Genomic DNA, 12,923 nt, shown 5'->3' on the forward strand with positions numbered 1-12,923 from the left:
GTCGGATGAAACTCTGACTCGCGGATATTAAATATATATATCACTGAAAATTCAACTACCAAATTATATGATAAAATTTATATCTTACTAGATGTATTTGGTTTGGTTATACCCTCCACACTGCACAACAAAACAACTATTTTCACACAGTGTAGTCTACCTACTCAACTATGAAACTTCTGAAAATAATGGCCAGAGCTAATTCCTTGAGTGGACCTGCTATTATGGCTCCAATTAGTGACAAGAAAATCTAGTCAATTTGATCTGATGGAAGAAAGCATGCATTTCATCAAGAACAGAATCAACAACTTCACCATTTTTTTGGTGGTTCATACCCACTCCAAAATCCAAAGTGATCTAATATTTTCAGCACTGTATAAAGAGTAGAGTTCATACCCATTTGCATATCACCACAAGAATTACAATCCTCTAGAGTTCTACAGGCAAGAGAAGTTCTTCATCCTACTTTGCAACATGTTCAGGCAACCGTCTTTTCCCGTCTTCCTTGCAGGAATGGCAATCTTCGTGGTGCATTTTATGGCGTCTAAGTCTGCAGCTGTCACTGCCAATGCTGGGGGGCATGAGCCGATCCTTGAATTTTACATGCACGACATTCTCGGCGGTGGCAGCCCAACCGCCAGGCCGATTACTGGCCTGCTGGGGAACATATACACTGGTCAAGTACCCTTTGCAACACCTATAGGTTTCCTCCCCCCAGACGGTGGTGTAGCAATTCCAAATGCCAATGGTGCTCTCCCTACTGTTAATGGCATCAATGGGATCCCTCTAGGGACTGGCTTGTCTGGCACCGCTTTTGCTGGAAATCCCAACTTACAAAATGCCCCTCAGACCCAACTGGGACCTGATGGGTTGGGACTAGGCTTTGGAACAATTACTGTCATTGATGACATCTTGACCACCGCCCCGGAGTTGGGCTCACAATCGATTGGCAAGGCACAAGGGGTGTATGTAGCTAGTTCAGCTGATGGGACTATGCAGATGATGGCATTTACAGCCATGGTTGAAGGAGGAGAATATGGTGACAGCCTCAACTTCTACGGAGTATACAGGATCGGTAGCCCCTCATCACATTTGTCAGTGACTGGAGGAACTGGCAAGTTCAAGCACGCACGTGGCATTGCAGAGGTGCGGTCACTCATTCCTCCGGGCCAGCACGTCACAGATGGAGCAGAGACATTGCTGAGGATCGCTGTACATCTAAGCTACTGAAAACCAGTATGGTGAACAAAGAACAATGCAATATATGTGTGGTGATAAATGCAATCATGGTTTGTAACGTCTATGAAATGTAACCGAGTTTTATAGTTTATATATTTCTCTGTTGTAAATCTGTTGTGCTCATACCAAGAGTGAACTATGTTGGATTTGATGATAAAATTTAAAAGGGAATTCACTCCACTCGTCCAATGTGATTAATGAGACGGCCTCATGATATACATAAAACATACAAGGTCATAAACACAGTAAAAAGAAGATATCAAGAGAAGGAAACAAAATAACAAGGTTAACAAGAGCTATAAACTTCATCGAAAAGTATAAAATACGAATGAACAAACAAATGAAGTTTAGGCTAGCCAACCTTTTCAACATTATTAGACAGTAAAGCACTGTACAAACTCAAGAAGGTTTAAAAGTAGTTATTGAACATACCATACATAAAAACGCCTCCAAAATTTAATCACAAGCTGGTGATCTTAACTTGCGAGATTATAGCTGCTTCGTCGAGCTCATGTAGTGAATCAATCAAATGAGTTCGTAGAGAGGCAGGGCCCTTTGCCAAATCCATTCCCATCTCGCCTGCAATTCCAAATATTGACAATGCTGAAGCTGTTGCTTCCAAAGCATGAAGTTGATCAACGGCAAGGAAGGCAGCAATAAGGGCTGTTACAGAACATCCTGTTGCCGTAATCTTTTGCATCATGGCCACTCCATTATGAGCGCCAATAACTTGTTCCCCGTCTGTAACTATGTCCACGGCTCCCGATACTGCTACTATGGCTCCACTGGTTTGAGCTAATGATTTAGCAGCTTCTACAGCATCCATTGACTGATGGCAGCTGTCTACGCCCTTAAAATTGTAATAAAGTTTAGGCTAAGTAATAGTAACGATGAACTTCTACAGCTAAGGTTCTACATTATTGAACTGATTTGTCACTTAGATTCTCGATTTCATGAAGGATTAGGGCTACGATACCCCAATTATGAAAGGGGACCCTGTTTTTTACTTCCATTGTAACTCGAGCATATATCTTGAATTCATCCATTGGGATTCCCAAGCTCAACTTTTCGTAAGATAAAGTTCAGACACTCTTAGGCATATTAAAACGAAAACTATATCTTACACCAATAGAACAAACAAACCCTAAGATTGAACTTCTAGCTTCCAACTTTGCATGAAGAAGTTCGAAAGAAAAGAAGAGGAAGCAATCGTTCATAATGATATCATTTGCAGTATAAAATTGCATCTTACCATACTTGGCTCAGTAGAAGCTTTAGACAACGCGATTATTTCAGACCCATTCCCTCTAACAACGGTGGGCTTCAGATTCAAAAGCTCCAGACAAGCCATCAACCGGAACTTAGAAGCTCCGGCCGCCACCGGATCGAGAACCCAGGGCTTCCCGGCCTTGGACGCCAGTTCAGCGGCGACCTTCATGGCTGGCAACCAGGCAGCGGAAAGCGTGCCGACATTAATACAGAGGGCATCGGCGTTGGGAGTGAAGTCCGGCAACTCCTCGACTGAATGAAGCATGGCCGGCGATGCACCGGCGGAGAGGAGAGTATTGGCCATCAAATCCATTGAAACGAAGTTCGTGATGCATTGGATGAGCGGCGAACGGCTTCGCACGGCGGCGAGTGTCGCCCACGCTCTTGCTCCCCACCGCCGTCGCTGCGCTTCGTCTTCGTTTTCCTTCGAATTCATCGCCCGTAGATTCTCCTCTCTCTCGTCTTGAATTGGATTTTGTCGCCTTCGTTTCAATTTCAATATATTTTTTTTCAATAAATGAAAAATTCATGGATATTGATTGACTGTATGTAATTTTCATTCTTCTTTTTTTTCCCCTTTTTTCAGAAACTAAAAATAATTTGGCGATCACTTCAATTCAAAGCAACTATTGTCCAATCTTGCAAAATAATTTTAAACAATATATAGAAAATGTTATAAAATGTAAAAAAAAAAAAGAAAATATTATAAAGTGGTTATTGTTGTAAAAAATCTATTAATATAAGATTAAATATAGACAATAGCAGTATATGTTTTTGTGTTTCAAAAAAAAAAAAAACAGTATATGTTTTTGTAATAAAAAAATCTCCTTTCATTCCTAATTTTAAAACTTGTTTTATTATTATTTATATATGAATCAGGGCTTGTTTTATTTTTATTCATTCTATTTTTTTTTTTTTTTGCATTGGTTTAATTTTTATCGTATTTTTTTTTAACTCTACGTACATTCATATATCGATTCAATTCACGCTACATTATATTACCATTTTCAAATGATTCAATATTCACTCCCTTTAACTTTTTTTTTCTTTTTTTTTTTTAACAAAAGATTAACTAAGCATAAATAAAATTTCAAACCAAATTGATTAAAAAACGTGTTATTTATTTAAAAATGGAACCCAATTATTTACATTTTTTTAAAATTTTTTTGGGAAAGATGAAATCAAAAGAAAGAACAATGGGCGTCACTACATCAGCATCACCAAAGCGATAGCTTAAGTTGCAGAGCACAACTTCCAGTTTCCCTCGCCCAAAAAATATGCAGACCTCGCCGGCGCCGCCGCTCTTCTCCTCCGCCCCATCCCCCGCCGCACTCAAAGACTCCAAAACCACTCTCTCCATAATCTTAGCCACCGCCCTCTTTTCCCTCATCTTCTTCCTCTCCATTTCCTCCTCTGGGTACCACTCTCCTTTCTCCTCCGCCCACCCGCCCCGCCCCGAACCCGACCCGTTTCTCTTCCCGACCCGCCAGACCCACCGGACCCTCTTCCATAGCAGCAATGCTTCCTCCGATCCCACACCCCCTTCCATTGCCTATCTAATTTCCGGATCCAGTGGGTATTCGAATCGGATTCGTCGCCTTCTCCTCGCCGTCTACCACCCCAGAAATCACTACCTTCTCCACCTCGATCTCTCCGCTCCCCAATCGGAGCGCGACGCTCTCGCCCTCGCCGTCGAATCCAATCCCATTTTCAGAGCTGCCCAGAATGTTGATGTCGTTGGTAGGGCTGATTTTGTGTATCTCAAGGGCTCCTCCGCGATTTCTTCCACGCTTCACGGCGCTTCCCTGCTCCTCCGGTTGTCATCGAATTGGGATTGGTTTATACGTCTCACCGCCGATGATTACCCACTTGTCAGACAAGACGGTATGGTTTCTTGAAAATTACATTTGGGATTGAAGATTTTTCGAGAATTTTGTTGATGGGTGGTCTTCTTTGGGTTTCTCAGATCTTCTTCACATCCTATCATTTCTGCCCAAGGATATGAACTTCGTAACACATTCAAGTTACATTGGCTGGAGAGAGTAAGATAATCTCTATTTCTCAGATTCAATGCTTTTCAAGTTCCAACTTCTTGTTCTGGGTTTCGTACAACTTTTTCTGAACTGCCAACTCTTGTTGTTGTTATGCTGTCGAAAGGGCTAGGAAATTGAAGCCAATTATCGTTGATCCAGGGCTTTATCTTTCTGAGAAAACTGCCATGTTCTATGCTACCCAAAAGAGGGAATTGCCTAATGCCTTTCAATTGTTTACAGGTAGGCTTTTTTTAGTACTTCCCATTTGACTGCTGCTTAAATCTTCAGATCATAATTATCTGTGAAACTTCAATTGCTTGTGGATAATGGGGTCTAACTTGGGATGTTGCAAATTTGGTCATGAAGTAAAGGTATCGTTAAGAGAAAAGTTTCAGAAGATGGGGATTTTGGGTCCACTCCAAGAAGGCTATAAAATCCATTCGTATTGTTAATTCTAGATTTTCTCTCAACAACACTTTCTTAGACTACATATCTGCATTTCTAGCTTTGCTTAATGGTGGTGGCTCTGATGTGAAGCTGTCTATCTGTAGTTTTAGTTCTGTTCTTCTTCTTCTTCTCTTTCTCTCCTCTCCCTCTCTCTGTTTTTCTTTTCAAGCGTCAAATGGCAATTGGAGAGCATTTTTGTAGTTCCTTCGACTTAAAAATGGTGATTCCCTAGACTTGGAAATGGCCTCCTTGTGTGATGCTCTTTCCACTTTGATGCAGTGTTTTAATATCTCATGGTATTGTCTGTCTTTTCCATTAGAGAGGGAGAGAGGAGAGAGAGAGACGAACTTGTGGGAATTGTCCATCTTTTCATTTTATGTTATCCAAGACTGAGATATTGAATCCAACATTAATGTTGATAGTCAGTTATGCATATTGGTTTAAACTCTAATGTTCCCTCAAACTAAGCCCTTTTCTCTTGTGATCTTGATCGTAATCAAGTAAACAATTATCTGTACTGACACTGGAGATCTTCCCCCACTGTTCTCTTCTTCAGGTTCTTCTCTTTCAATTCTGAGTCGACGTGTTGTCGAGTTCTGCATCTTGGGAACGGATAATTTTCCGAGGACTCTGTTGATGTACTTCGCAAATACGCAATCTAGCCACTTGAACTATTTTCCAACTGTCCTCTGTAATTCTCGTCAGTTCAACAAGACAGTACTGAACGATAATCTACTATATGCCACATTCGACAGCCCTCCTAAAGAACAGCCCCAGTTTCTTGGCCCCAATGATTTTGATCTCATGATTGAGAGCGGAGCAGCCTTCGCCACAAGATTTAAGTTGGACGATCCAGTGCTCGACAAGATCGATAATGAGATATTGCATCGTGGTCCTGGACGTACTGTGCCTGGAGGGTGGTGCTTGGGGGAACCTGGAAACGATACATGTATGGTATGGGGAGATGCAGATGTAATTAGACCAGGAATAGGAGCAAGAAGACTCGAAAAACGAATCGTTGGATTGCTTTCGAATGGTACATTTCGAACGAACAGGTGTGTAGTTGTTGAATAATTCTTTACAAATGAACATCCCAATAGTAAAAAAGAAAGGGGTGGGGATGCAATTTGTGGCAATTGGCTTAGCCATCTCGATTGATATTCTTTAGCCTTCAGAGAGTTTTAGGTCATCTAGTTGTTACCGTTGCATTTCAATCATATTACAAATGACATCTTATATATACCATAATGAATGTTAAAGTCACCCATTTAGGATATTAGATCATTTTTCAAATTTTAGAGACATCTTATTATGGATGATTGTCTTGTAAAACTAGTTGAAGGGTTAAAAGAGGTTAATGCTGGAAAAAATAGTAAAAGATTTGATATAAAGGAAAAAAAAAATTGCTAGGTTCACACAAGTCCAAGTCTAGAGTTGCAAATTTTGAATCGGTGTATTCTGTATTTGTAATAATTTTGTAGAATTTATTAAGTCTAGAAATTAATAAATTTGTAACCTATTTGAGATAAATAATTGTTAATTTACCAATTTTGTCTTTGAATTTTTAAATCATGTTTGAACTTTTACAGTAGACATTCTTTTTTTAAACCAAGAGATCTATTAAATCCAAATTTAAAAGCTTAATATAGCACTTTTAAGAGTTCTTAAAGAACCTATTATACCATATGGTATTTTAAACTTAAAAGAATAAATTAAATACTAACATTAAAATATCCCTGTTAAATACAACTTTAAAAGTTCTATTAGACAATTTTGGAAGCCCAAGAATCAAATTCGTAATTTAACCTGAACAAAATCTATATCAAATATAGGCACATTAAATCAACCAAATAAGCATTTATTCTTGAAAATCTTTTTAACAATAATGACTAAAACTAGACCAACTGGATAGTTCGTCGGTCCCTCTAAAGGAACATGGGTAGTTCATTTGTGAATTGAGAGGTTATGATAAGCATCTGCTTTCAAATTAATTTCTATGTGTTTTCCGACACCAAATATTATAGGATCAAAGCGACTGTCCTGTGAGATTAGTCGAGATGCACGTAAGTTACTCTAAACACTCACGAATATAAAATAATAATAATAATAATAACCACTGACACTAGACATGGAGTTGGCAAGTCATAGGTTTACCACTAGGGCATCACTCAATCTTTTTTGAGTGGAAAACACGATTAAGAGAGAGCAGAGAAAAAGCAAACAGATAACAACTAGAGAAGGACAGGGCACATTTCCCATTTGAAATACAACAGTGAATGTATTTTATTGGCAAAAATCTAAATTTCACTACGTACCGTTTGGGAAAAATTGTTCATGACAAGCACACAAAATCTGAATTCTGAAGCCTGTGAATAATAATAAGATATGATACGTTTCCGAGGGAAAGTTAAGCCACTTTCTTCCTTTACTCTCTGTGGCTACTAGCGTCAGGTTTCCGAATGGCATCGGCTTGCTTGGCAATGGGGCATAGAAGAAGTCGATGTCGTGCGATCGGAAGAACAGTGTCAGAAAACTCCAAAGAATGTTGCTACTGCAAAAATTAAGAAGAGTGCACCACCCAAGTAGCCGACCTGATTGAAGGTAGAGTTAGTTGTTGCATCAATGATTCATAAAGCAAATAGCGCATTATATGAGAGAGAAGTTCAGGCTCATACCAGTTTTTCAGAAATGTAGTTGGCAAGAAATGCTCCTCCCAGAATGGCAATGGTAGTTGCAATTAGGTGCCCAGTAATAGCTCCCGTGGCCACACCCCATGGAGACTGTAGAGTGGACATTGAAAGAGAAATACATGGTTGAAAGCAAAAAAAGGGGAAAAAAAAGGAAAAGGAAGAAGCAGAAGAAGTGAAGACTCTGTTTTGCTTCTAAATGTAGAAAATCGCACCTGTGCAGCTCCAAGTGCAATGGTTGCGAGCATTGAGCGATCACCCCATTCCTAATATCAACAGAATATTTCAAACTTTGAGTACTTGCAAATGGGATTCTTTTAATGTAAACATATACTCGTAAAATCATAAGAGCTTGGGGGGAAGACTGTCCCTAGGAATTGTTTCATTCTAAGTTGACGAACCAAATACGATATTCATTCATGTCTATTTACAAATATGATGCGAAGTTAATAGCCAGAGGGTGTATGTACATGCTTAAAAGAAAAGTACTTAGGTGCTCATCGATGAGCACCTAAGTATTGTTTGATACGTAACTCCTCAACGAACTTCCCCTCCTATTATGAATTTTCCACACACGAAAATAATAGGCTTTCATCGTACTTTTCTGCTGAAATAGTGATGATTAAAAATTACTCACGGCAAAAAATATAAGGCTGAACGACTTCCAGATGATTTCAAGGGGATTCGAGAGCTGTTTTGAAACCTGAAAACAATCATTTAAGCTTTATCATAAGGTACTTGCATGTAAGAGGTGGACAGTCAGAAAGGGTATGTGTCAGTCACAGAGTCAGACAAATATGAAATATACTGCTTGAGACAATTTAGCAAAGAAGCAATACTTCAAGACAAAATTAAAAAATTTAAGGAAACAACCTAGAGAAAACTAACAACTGGGGATCTACCTTTTCTTTAACAAGCTCCTCTGCCTCGGCATATTCATCGAGTTCTGGGCCACTCTCATTACCATGTTTAGGAACACTAGCGGGAAGATCCCATGCATCTTTAATGGATTTGATACCAAAGAAAAATAGAAGAGTTACTGCTGCATATTCCCCAATTGGTAAGGCTACACAAATGACAGCGAGTAAATATCGTTAGGATTTGGGACCTAAGATTATGCATAGAAGAACTGAAGAAGTATTATTCATTATGAATGGGAAAGTCAAGTATATAATCGAATCTTTTAATAAACAAAAATCGCATCAGTTTCAACAATAAAGCTAATATCATATACCAGTACACATGGATTATGTTGCTGATGTCTCAGCAGAATCATATCTAGTACAACATAAAGAAAGAAGGGCCAAATTTATTGTCCTCACGGGGAAAGAAGCAGGAATAGTGGATATATTGATGGATATTTGAGACCAAAAAAAAAAAAGGAGGAAGTTGTTCAAGAATTATGGAAAACATAAACTACATTAGTAGTTCTGTAATATAGCCAGATAAATCGCAAAAAGCAAAAACTATACTAATCAGGAATACACTAGCACACAACATGCTCTTCGTTTTGGTTAAAGTCAAAATTGACGCAAAGTCTAAAGTAGTTGAAAAAGTTAGAGCAGCTTCAGCTTACTTGTCTGGAACTGAGCAGGTACTGAGTGAAATATTCGTCCAATTATAACTGAGAGGACTGTCATAAGTGAAAGTGCTCCCATAGATCCTAACAGAACCTGCTCAACAACTCAATATACCTGAATAGAACTTTCAATTCCCAACCCACAGAATCAAGCCATAGAGAACAAAAGAAAAAGAAAAGAAGAAAGCATGGTACAACTGAAAAAATACTTAACCACAGAGAAAGAGAGAGAGGGTGAGAGAGGTTATACCAGTCCTTTCTTATATTGCATGGCCAAGAGTGCAGCAATGAAAAATGTCTGTCCAAAAGAGATGAGATATAAGCTGACATTACCATCATAATTCCAAGGGACTGTGATATTAAGAATGCTAGGAAGAGGAAGTAAAGCCACAAAACTGTAAACATTTTGAAAATTGTGAATAAATTGGTTACTTCACTTGATATTCGTTGAATTTTAATGTGGTTAGTTAAACAAGGTCAAATTTCAAGCTTCCAATCTTAGTTATTTAAATTGTTATGTTTTCATTGATCTCTATCTTCTTCTATGAATTATGTGGTTATGGACAGTCCTCCTACCAATCCTTGACGGAATCTCAGGTTTGATCAATAAAATAGAGTGATTCACTAATAGAACCAACCAGTGAAATGATGAAAAGAAGATACATGTAACCAAGCCCCTAGGCCTAGAAGATAATAGAGACAATATTCCAATGTAAAAAAGTCACCTTGTCACCAATTTCAGAGACAAATATTAATGAGAATGCAGCAGTGAATCCTGACTTCGCAACTGCTGCTAAGATTGATGAAGGCCCTCCTTTCACAAAGGCAATCAGCGAGAAGACTAAACTGCATCCAAATAGTACTAGCGCAATAGAAAGTGGATAAGGCAATCCATTTGGAGACTTCTCACTGCCAAAACATAGAAGATATATAAATGAGTCAAGAAGAAGATGAAGAGATATTGGTTCATACGAGAGCTCCAAATGTGTCCTGGACTCGCTAAATTGCAAAGTAGGCAACAGAATCAGTTTTACCCAACAGATTTTAGAAGTAAGATGTCGTTGACAACATCACCTCAGTGGAGCAGTGAGCACGATTACAGGGAAAAGTTAATAGGTTTATTTTACAGGCAACTAGTAGAAGTGTTAAGGATGAATAAACCACCACTCAACCCAAAAATTTAAGCTCATGGTTTGGGTAAATTTAATTCATTTATTAGATATCCAATAAGAAGCTCACACTAACTTTATGATGTGGCGTATTTTTATTGGTCGGTCTATTTCTATTGCTGCATCTAAATATGTTGTTTTATCCACTGAGACAAAAGCACTGTTTCAAATGAAGAACCACTAATAAGAAAAAAGCCATCGATTTATATTCAAGGGAGTGCGATGAATAAGGCGGATTCAGCCTGAAGAATCTTTTATAATAGAAATGAGTTGATCCTACTCTACTAAACTTTTTGAGCAGCTGAGAATATGCCACACTCCTTTGTACCAAGTGTTATTCTGTCAAAACTACAAATTGAATTGAAGTCTCAATAGCATTTTGATTTAAAATAATATTAAAAAATTTATTATTAGACGGACGTTCGATTTCGTAACCTTCCCTAGCTGGAAAATCGATTTGGTCTATAGAATGCATTTCACCATCAAAATTCAAGGTTAAATGTATCATAATTCATACCCAAGCCCTAGTCACAGAAATCGAAATTTTAACGCATCACCAATAAGTTTCAGTTTCAACTATGAAAAGTCAAAATAAAAAATGACGTAACTTACGTTTTAGAGGAACTACTATCTGCAGGCGCACTACTGGAAATTACATGCTGGTCCTCCTTTTCCTCCTCGTGCTTGTATCCATCGGATCCGATGCTTACATTCGAAGAATGTGCCCGGAGTTCACCAAACGTCCCGCTCAATCTCGTTACTCTTCTGCATCTCTCTGTAAGCAACATACTCATCACTCGCCCAATATGATTAATAAAATTAAGACAGTTAACGAAATAATCGTTCGTCAATTAGTAGAAGAAACCCTCAAAGAATCAGTTCCATTACACTATGAGTAACTAATCTTACTTATCATGCACAGTGTTCGGGAATTGCAATTCAAAACTAAAAAAGCTGAAAATTCGAAAGAAGCGGAGGAAATGTAAAAGAAGATTACGCGATGTTGATACAGTCTTTCCAGGTACACTGCCAGAAGCAGAACAACTTGGCAAAGAATCGAGCAAAGGCGAGAAGGGAAGCTTCTTCCCTCTTGAAACGAACGGCGACTGAACCACCAATCCCTGCATTTCTCGTTCCCTTTTCCTTCCTATAACTTCATTTCTGCCCTACTGCAAACCATAATTCTCGCCGGCCGGCCGGCGGCGGTGGGACCGGGAAGAAGCTGCGAAAGTGAAGTTAAATCTCCACCAAGAATCCGTATAGGAGTGGGAGAGAGCTTGAGCTGCTGAGTTCCGAAGATTGCCACGTCGCAGTTGGAGAGATAAAATGGCAAGCCTGTCTCGGATTTGTAAAACCGAGCCTTGAGAAAACTGAACTTCTATGATACGACGTCGTTTCGACTGAGACCCTGCCCAAACTGTGGCATGGCAACCGCATTAATTGGTCTAGGCCCAATCAGTAATCCGGCCCATCATGTAAGATAATGGGCCTGGGCTTTATACAGGCCGTCCTGAATGGTGGATGGCTCACTTTCTTTTCGGCCCGTGAGCCACATTTAAATTTGGGCTATATTAACATCATATAAAATATAAATATACATATATATAATTTTTTTTCGTTGGTCAAATTATTACTATATTTCACAAATAGCATGCCTTTTTTTCAATATTTTCAGTTTTGGATTTTGAAATTTTTTTTTTTTTTTGTTTATTTCCAAATTTCTCTCAATTATACTTCAGTGAATTTTAGATTTTCAATTTTTAAGTACAACGAAAATAGGGAGAAGATTGGGGAAGATTGAACCTTCAATTTCAAAACATAAAATTGGTGTCTTATATGAGAATTATGTTCGTAATGGCTGAATTTAAACTTTGAATTGAATTAGAAAACACAGGAAACAGAAATTACCTTAATTTTATTTTGAGTACAACAAATGGGGGTGGGGGATTCAAATTCATGACTTATTGGTCAGGGAAAAATAATTTAACGCTGAACTAAATTCGTGTTATTGAAATTACCTTAATTTTTTGATTTTTTGATGTATGATTGAGACAACCAAATGAATAATAAATTGTAAATAAAAGGACTATTTGATATAATTTCCATAATGAGTGACTATTTTAGACGTTTAATGTGGCATTTTTCTAAAGCCATAGTCATGAGGTAAAGCATGGTTGGAATTTGTTATCCAAATAAGAAATCATGACATTATAAATGGGTTGGTGAACAATTTGAAATTGGATTAATTAACAAAATCAAAGCATCTACAAATTGGTTAATTTATTTATTTCCCATTCCATCTGTGAGCAACTTATAAAGCTAGTGGAATCAAGAAAATTAGAAAAGGAGTATACATGTTTGAATTTAATATGGATAACATTTCAAAGAAAAAAAAAGTTGAAATTGTCTTCTGCCTCGACATCATGAAATAACTTTTTTAAACCAACACTTCAAACGTGAGACGGTACAAATTAAGATTCTCCAATTCAAATTTATTAGA

The 12,923-nt window shown here is 38.1% G+C and overlaps 4 protein-coding genes across 4 annotated transcripts; 2 read left to right on the forward strand and 2 right to left on the reverse strand.

Moving 5' to 3' along the window:
* Positions 1 to 284: 284 nt before the first annotated feature.
* LOC111024581 (hydroxyethylthiazole kinase family protein) lies at positions 285 to 3,062 on the reverse strand. Its single transcript, XM_022302296.2, has 3 exons — positions 2,492 to 3,062; positions 1,672 to 2,089; positions 285 to 1,210 (listed from the first exon to the last, which is right to left on the reverse strand). Exons 1-2 carry the CDS (start codon positions 2,942 to 2,944, stop codon positions 1,700 to 1,702), a joined length of 843 nt encoding a protein of 280 aa, XP_022157988.1. The 5' UTR covers positions 2,945 to 3,062; the 3' UTR covers positions 285 to 1,210; positions 1,672 to 1,699.
* On the forward strand, positions 475 to 1,334 carry LOC111024582 (dirigent protein 18). Its single transcript, XM_022302297.2, has one exon. The coding sequence runs from the start codon at positions 475 to 477 to the stop codon at positions 1,228 to 1,230; it is 756 nt and encodes a 251-aa protein (XP_022157989.1). The 3' UTR covers positions 1,231 to 1,334.
* A 624-nt stretch (positions 3,063 to 3,686) lies between the features above and the next one.
* LOC111024548 (Core-2/I-branching beta-1,6-N-acetylglucosaminyltransferase family protein) lies at positions 3,687 to 6,251 on the forward strand. The gene is made up of 4 exons (XM_022302255.2): positions 3,687 to 4,392; positions 4,475 to 4,550; positions 4,666 to 4,781; positions 5,545 to 6,251. Exons 1-4 carry the CDS (start codon positions 3,786 to 3,788, stop codon positions 6,060 to 6,062), a joined length of 1,317 nt encoding a protein of 438 aa, XP_022157947.2. The 5' UTR covers positions 3,687 to 3,785; the 3' UTR covers positions 6,063 to 6,251.
* A 969-nt stretch (positions 6,252 to 7,220) lies between these two features.
* Positions 7,221 to 11,757, reverse strand: LOC111024580 (protein PAM71-homolog, chloroplastic). The gene is made up of 10 exons (XM_022302294.2): positions 11,421 to 11,757; positions 11,036 to 11,198; positions 9,980 to 10,163; positions 9,505 to 9,552; positions 9,252 to 9,348; positions 8,578 to 8,741; positions 8,313 to 8,378; positions 7,891 to 7,941; positions 7,664 to 7,768; positions 7,221 to 7,579 (listed from the first exon to the last, which is right to left on the reverse strand). Exons 1-10 carry the CDS (start codon positions 11,548 to 11,550, stop codon positions 7,514 to 7,516), a joined length of 1,074 nt encoding a protein of 357 aa, XP_022157986.1. The 5' UTR covers positions 11,551 to 11,757; the 3' UTR covers positions 7,221 to 7,513.
* Positions 11,758 to 12,923: the final 1,166 nt, after the last annotated feature.

The sequence above is a fragment of the Momordica charantia genome, assembly GCF_013281855.1.
Source record: "Momordica charantia cultivar OHB3-1 chromosome 5 unlocalized genomic scaffold, Mcharantia_2.0 BLBB01000005.1, whole genome shotgun sequence".
NCBI lineage: Eukaryota > Viridiplantae > Streptophyta > Magnoliopsida > Cucurbitales > Cucurbitaceae > Momordica > Momordica charantia.

Coding starts and splice junctions, on each gene's coding strand:
- LOC111024582 (XM_022302297.2), top strand. CDS start 475: ATGTTCAGGCAACCGTCTTTTCCCGTCTTCCTTGCAGGAATGGCAATC.
- LOC111024581 (XM_022302296.2), bottom strand. CDS start 2,944: ATGAATTCGAAGGAAAACGAAGACGAAGCGCAGCGACGGCGGTGGGGA. Junction 2,090..2,491: donor CTTCTACTGAGCCAAGTATG/GTAAGATGCAAT, acceptor TACAATTTTAAG/GGCGTAGACAGCTGCCATCA.
- LOC111024548 (XM_022302255.2), top strand. CDS start 3,786: ATGCAGACCTCGCCGGCGCCGCCGCTCTTCTCCTCCGCCCCATCCCCC. Junction 4,393..4,474: donor CCCACTTGTCAGACAAGACG/GTATGGTTTCTT, acceptor TGGGTTTCTCAG/ATCTTCTTCACATCCTATCA. Junction 4,782..5,544: donor TGCCTTTCAATTGTTTACAG/GTAGGCTTTTTT, acceptor TCTCTTCTTCAG/GTTCTTCTCTTTCAATTCTG.
- LOC111024580 (XM_022302294.2), bottom strand. CDS start 11,550: ATGCAGGGATTGGTGGTTCAGTCGCCGTTCGTTTCAAGAGGGAAGAAG. Junction 11,199..11,420: donor AAAGACTGTATCAACATCGC/GTAATCTTCTTT, acceptor TGTTGCTTACAG/AGAGATGCAGAAGAGTAACG. Junction 9,349..9,504: donor TGCAATATAAGAAAGGACTG/GTATAACCTCTC, acceptor GTTGTTGAGCAG/GTTCTGTTAGGATCTATGGG.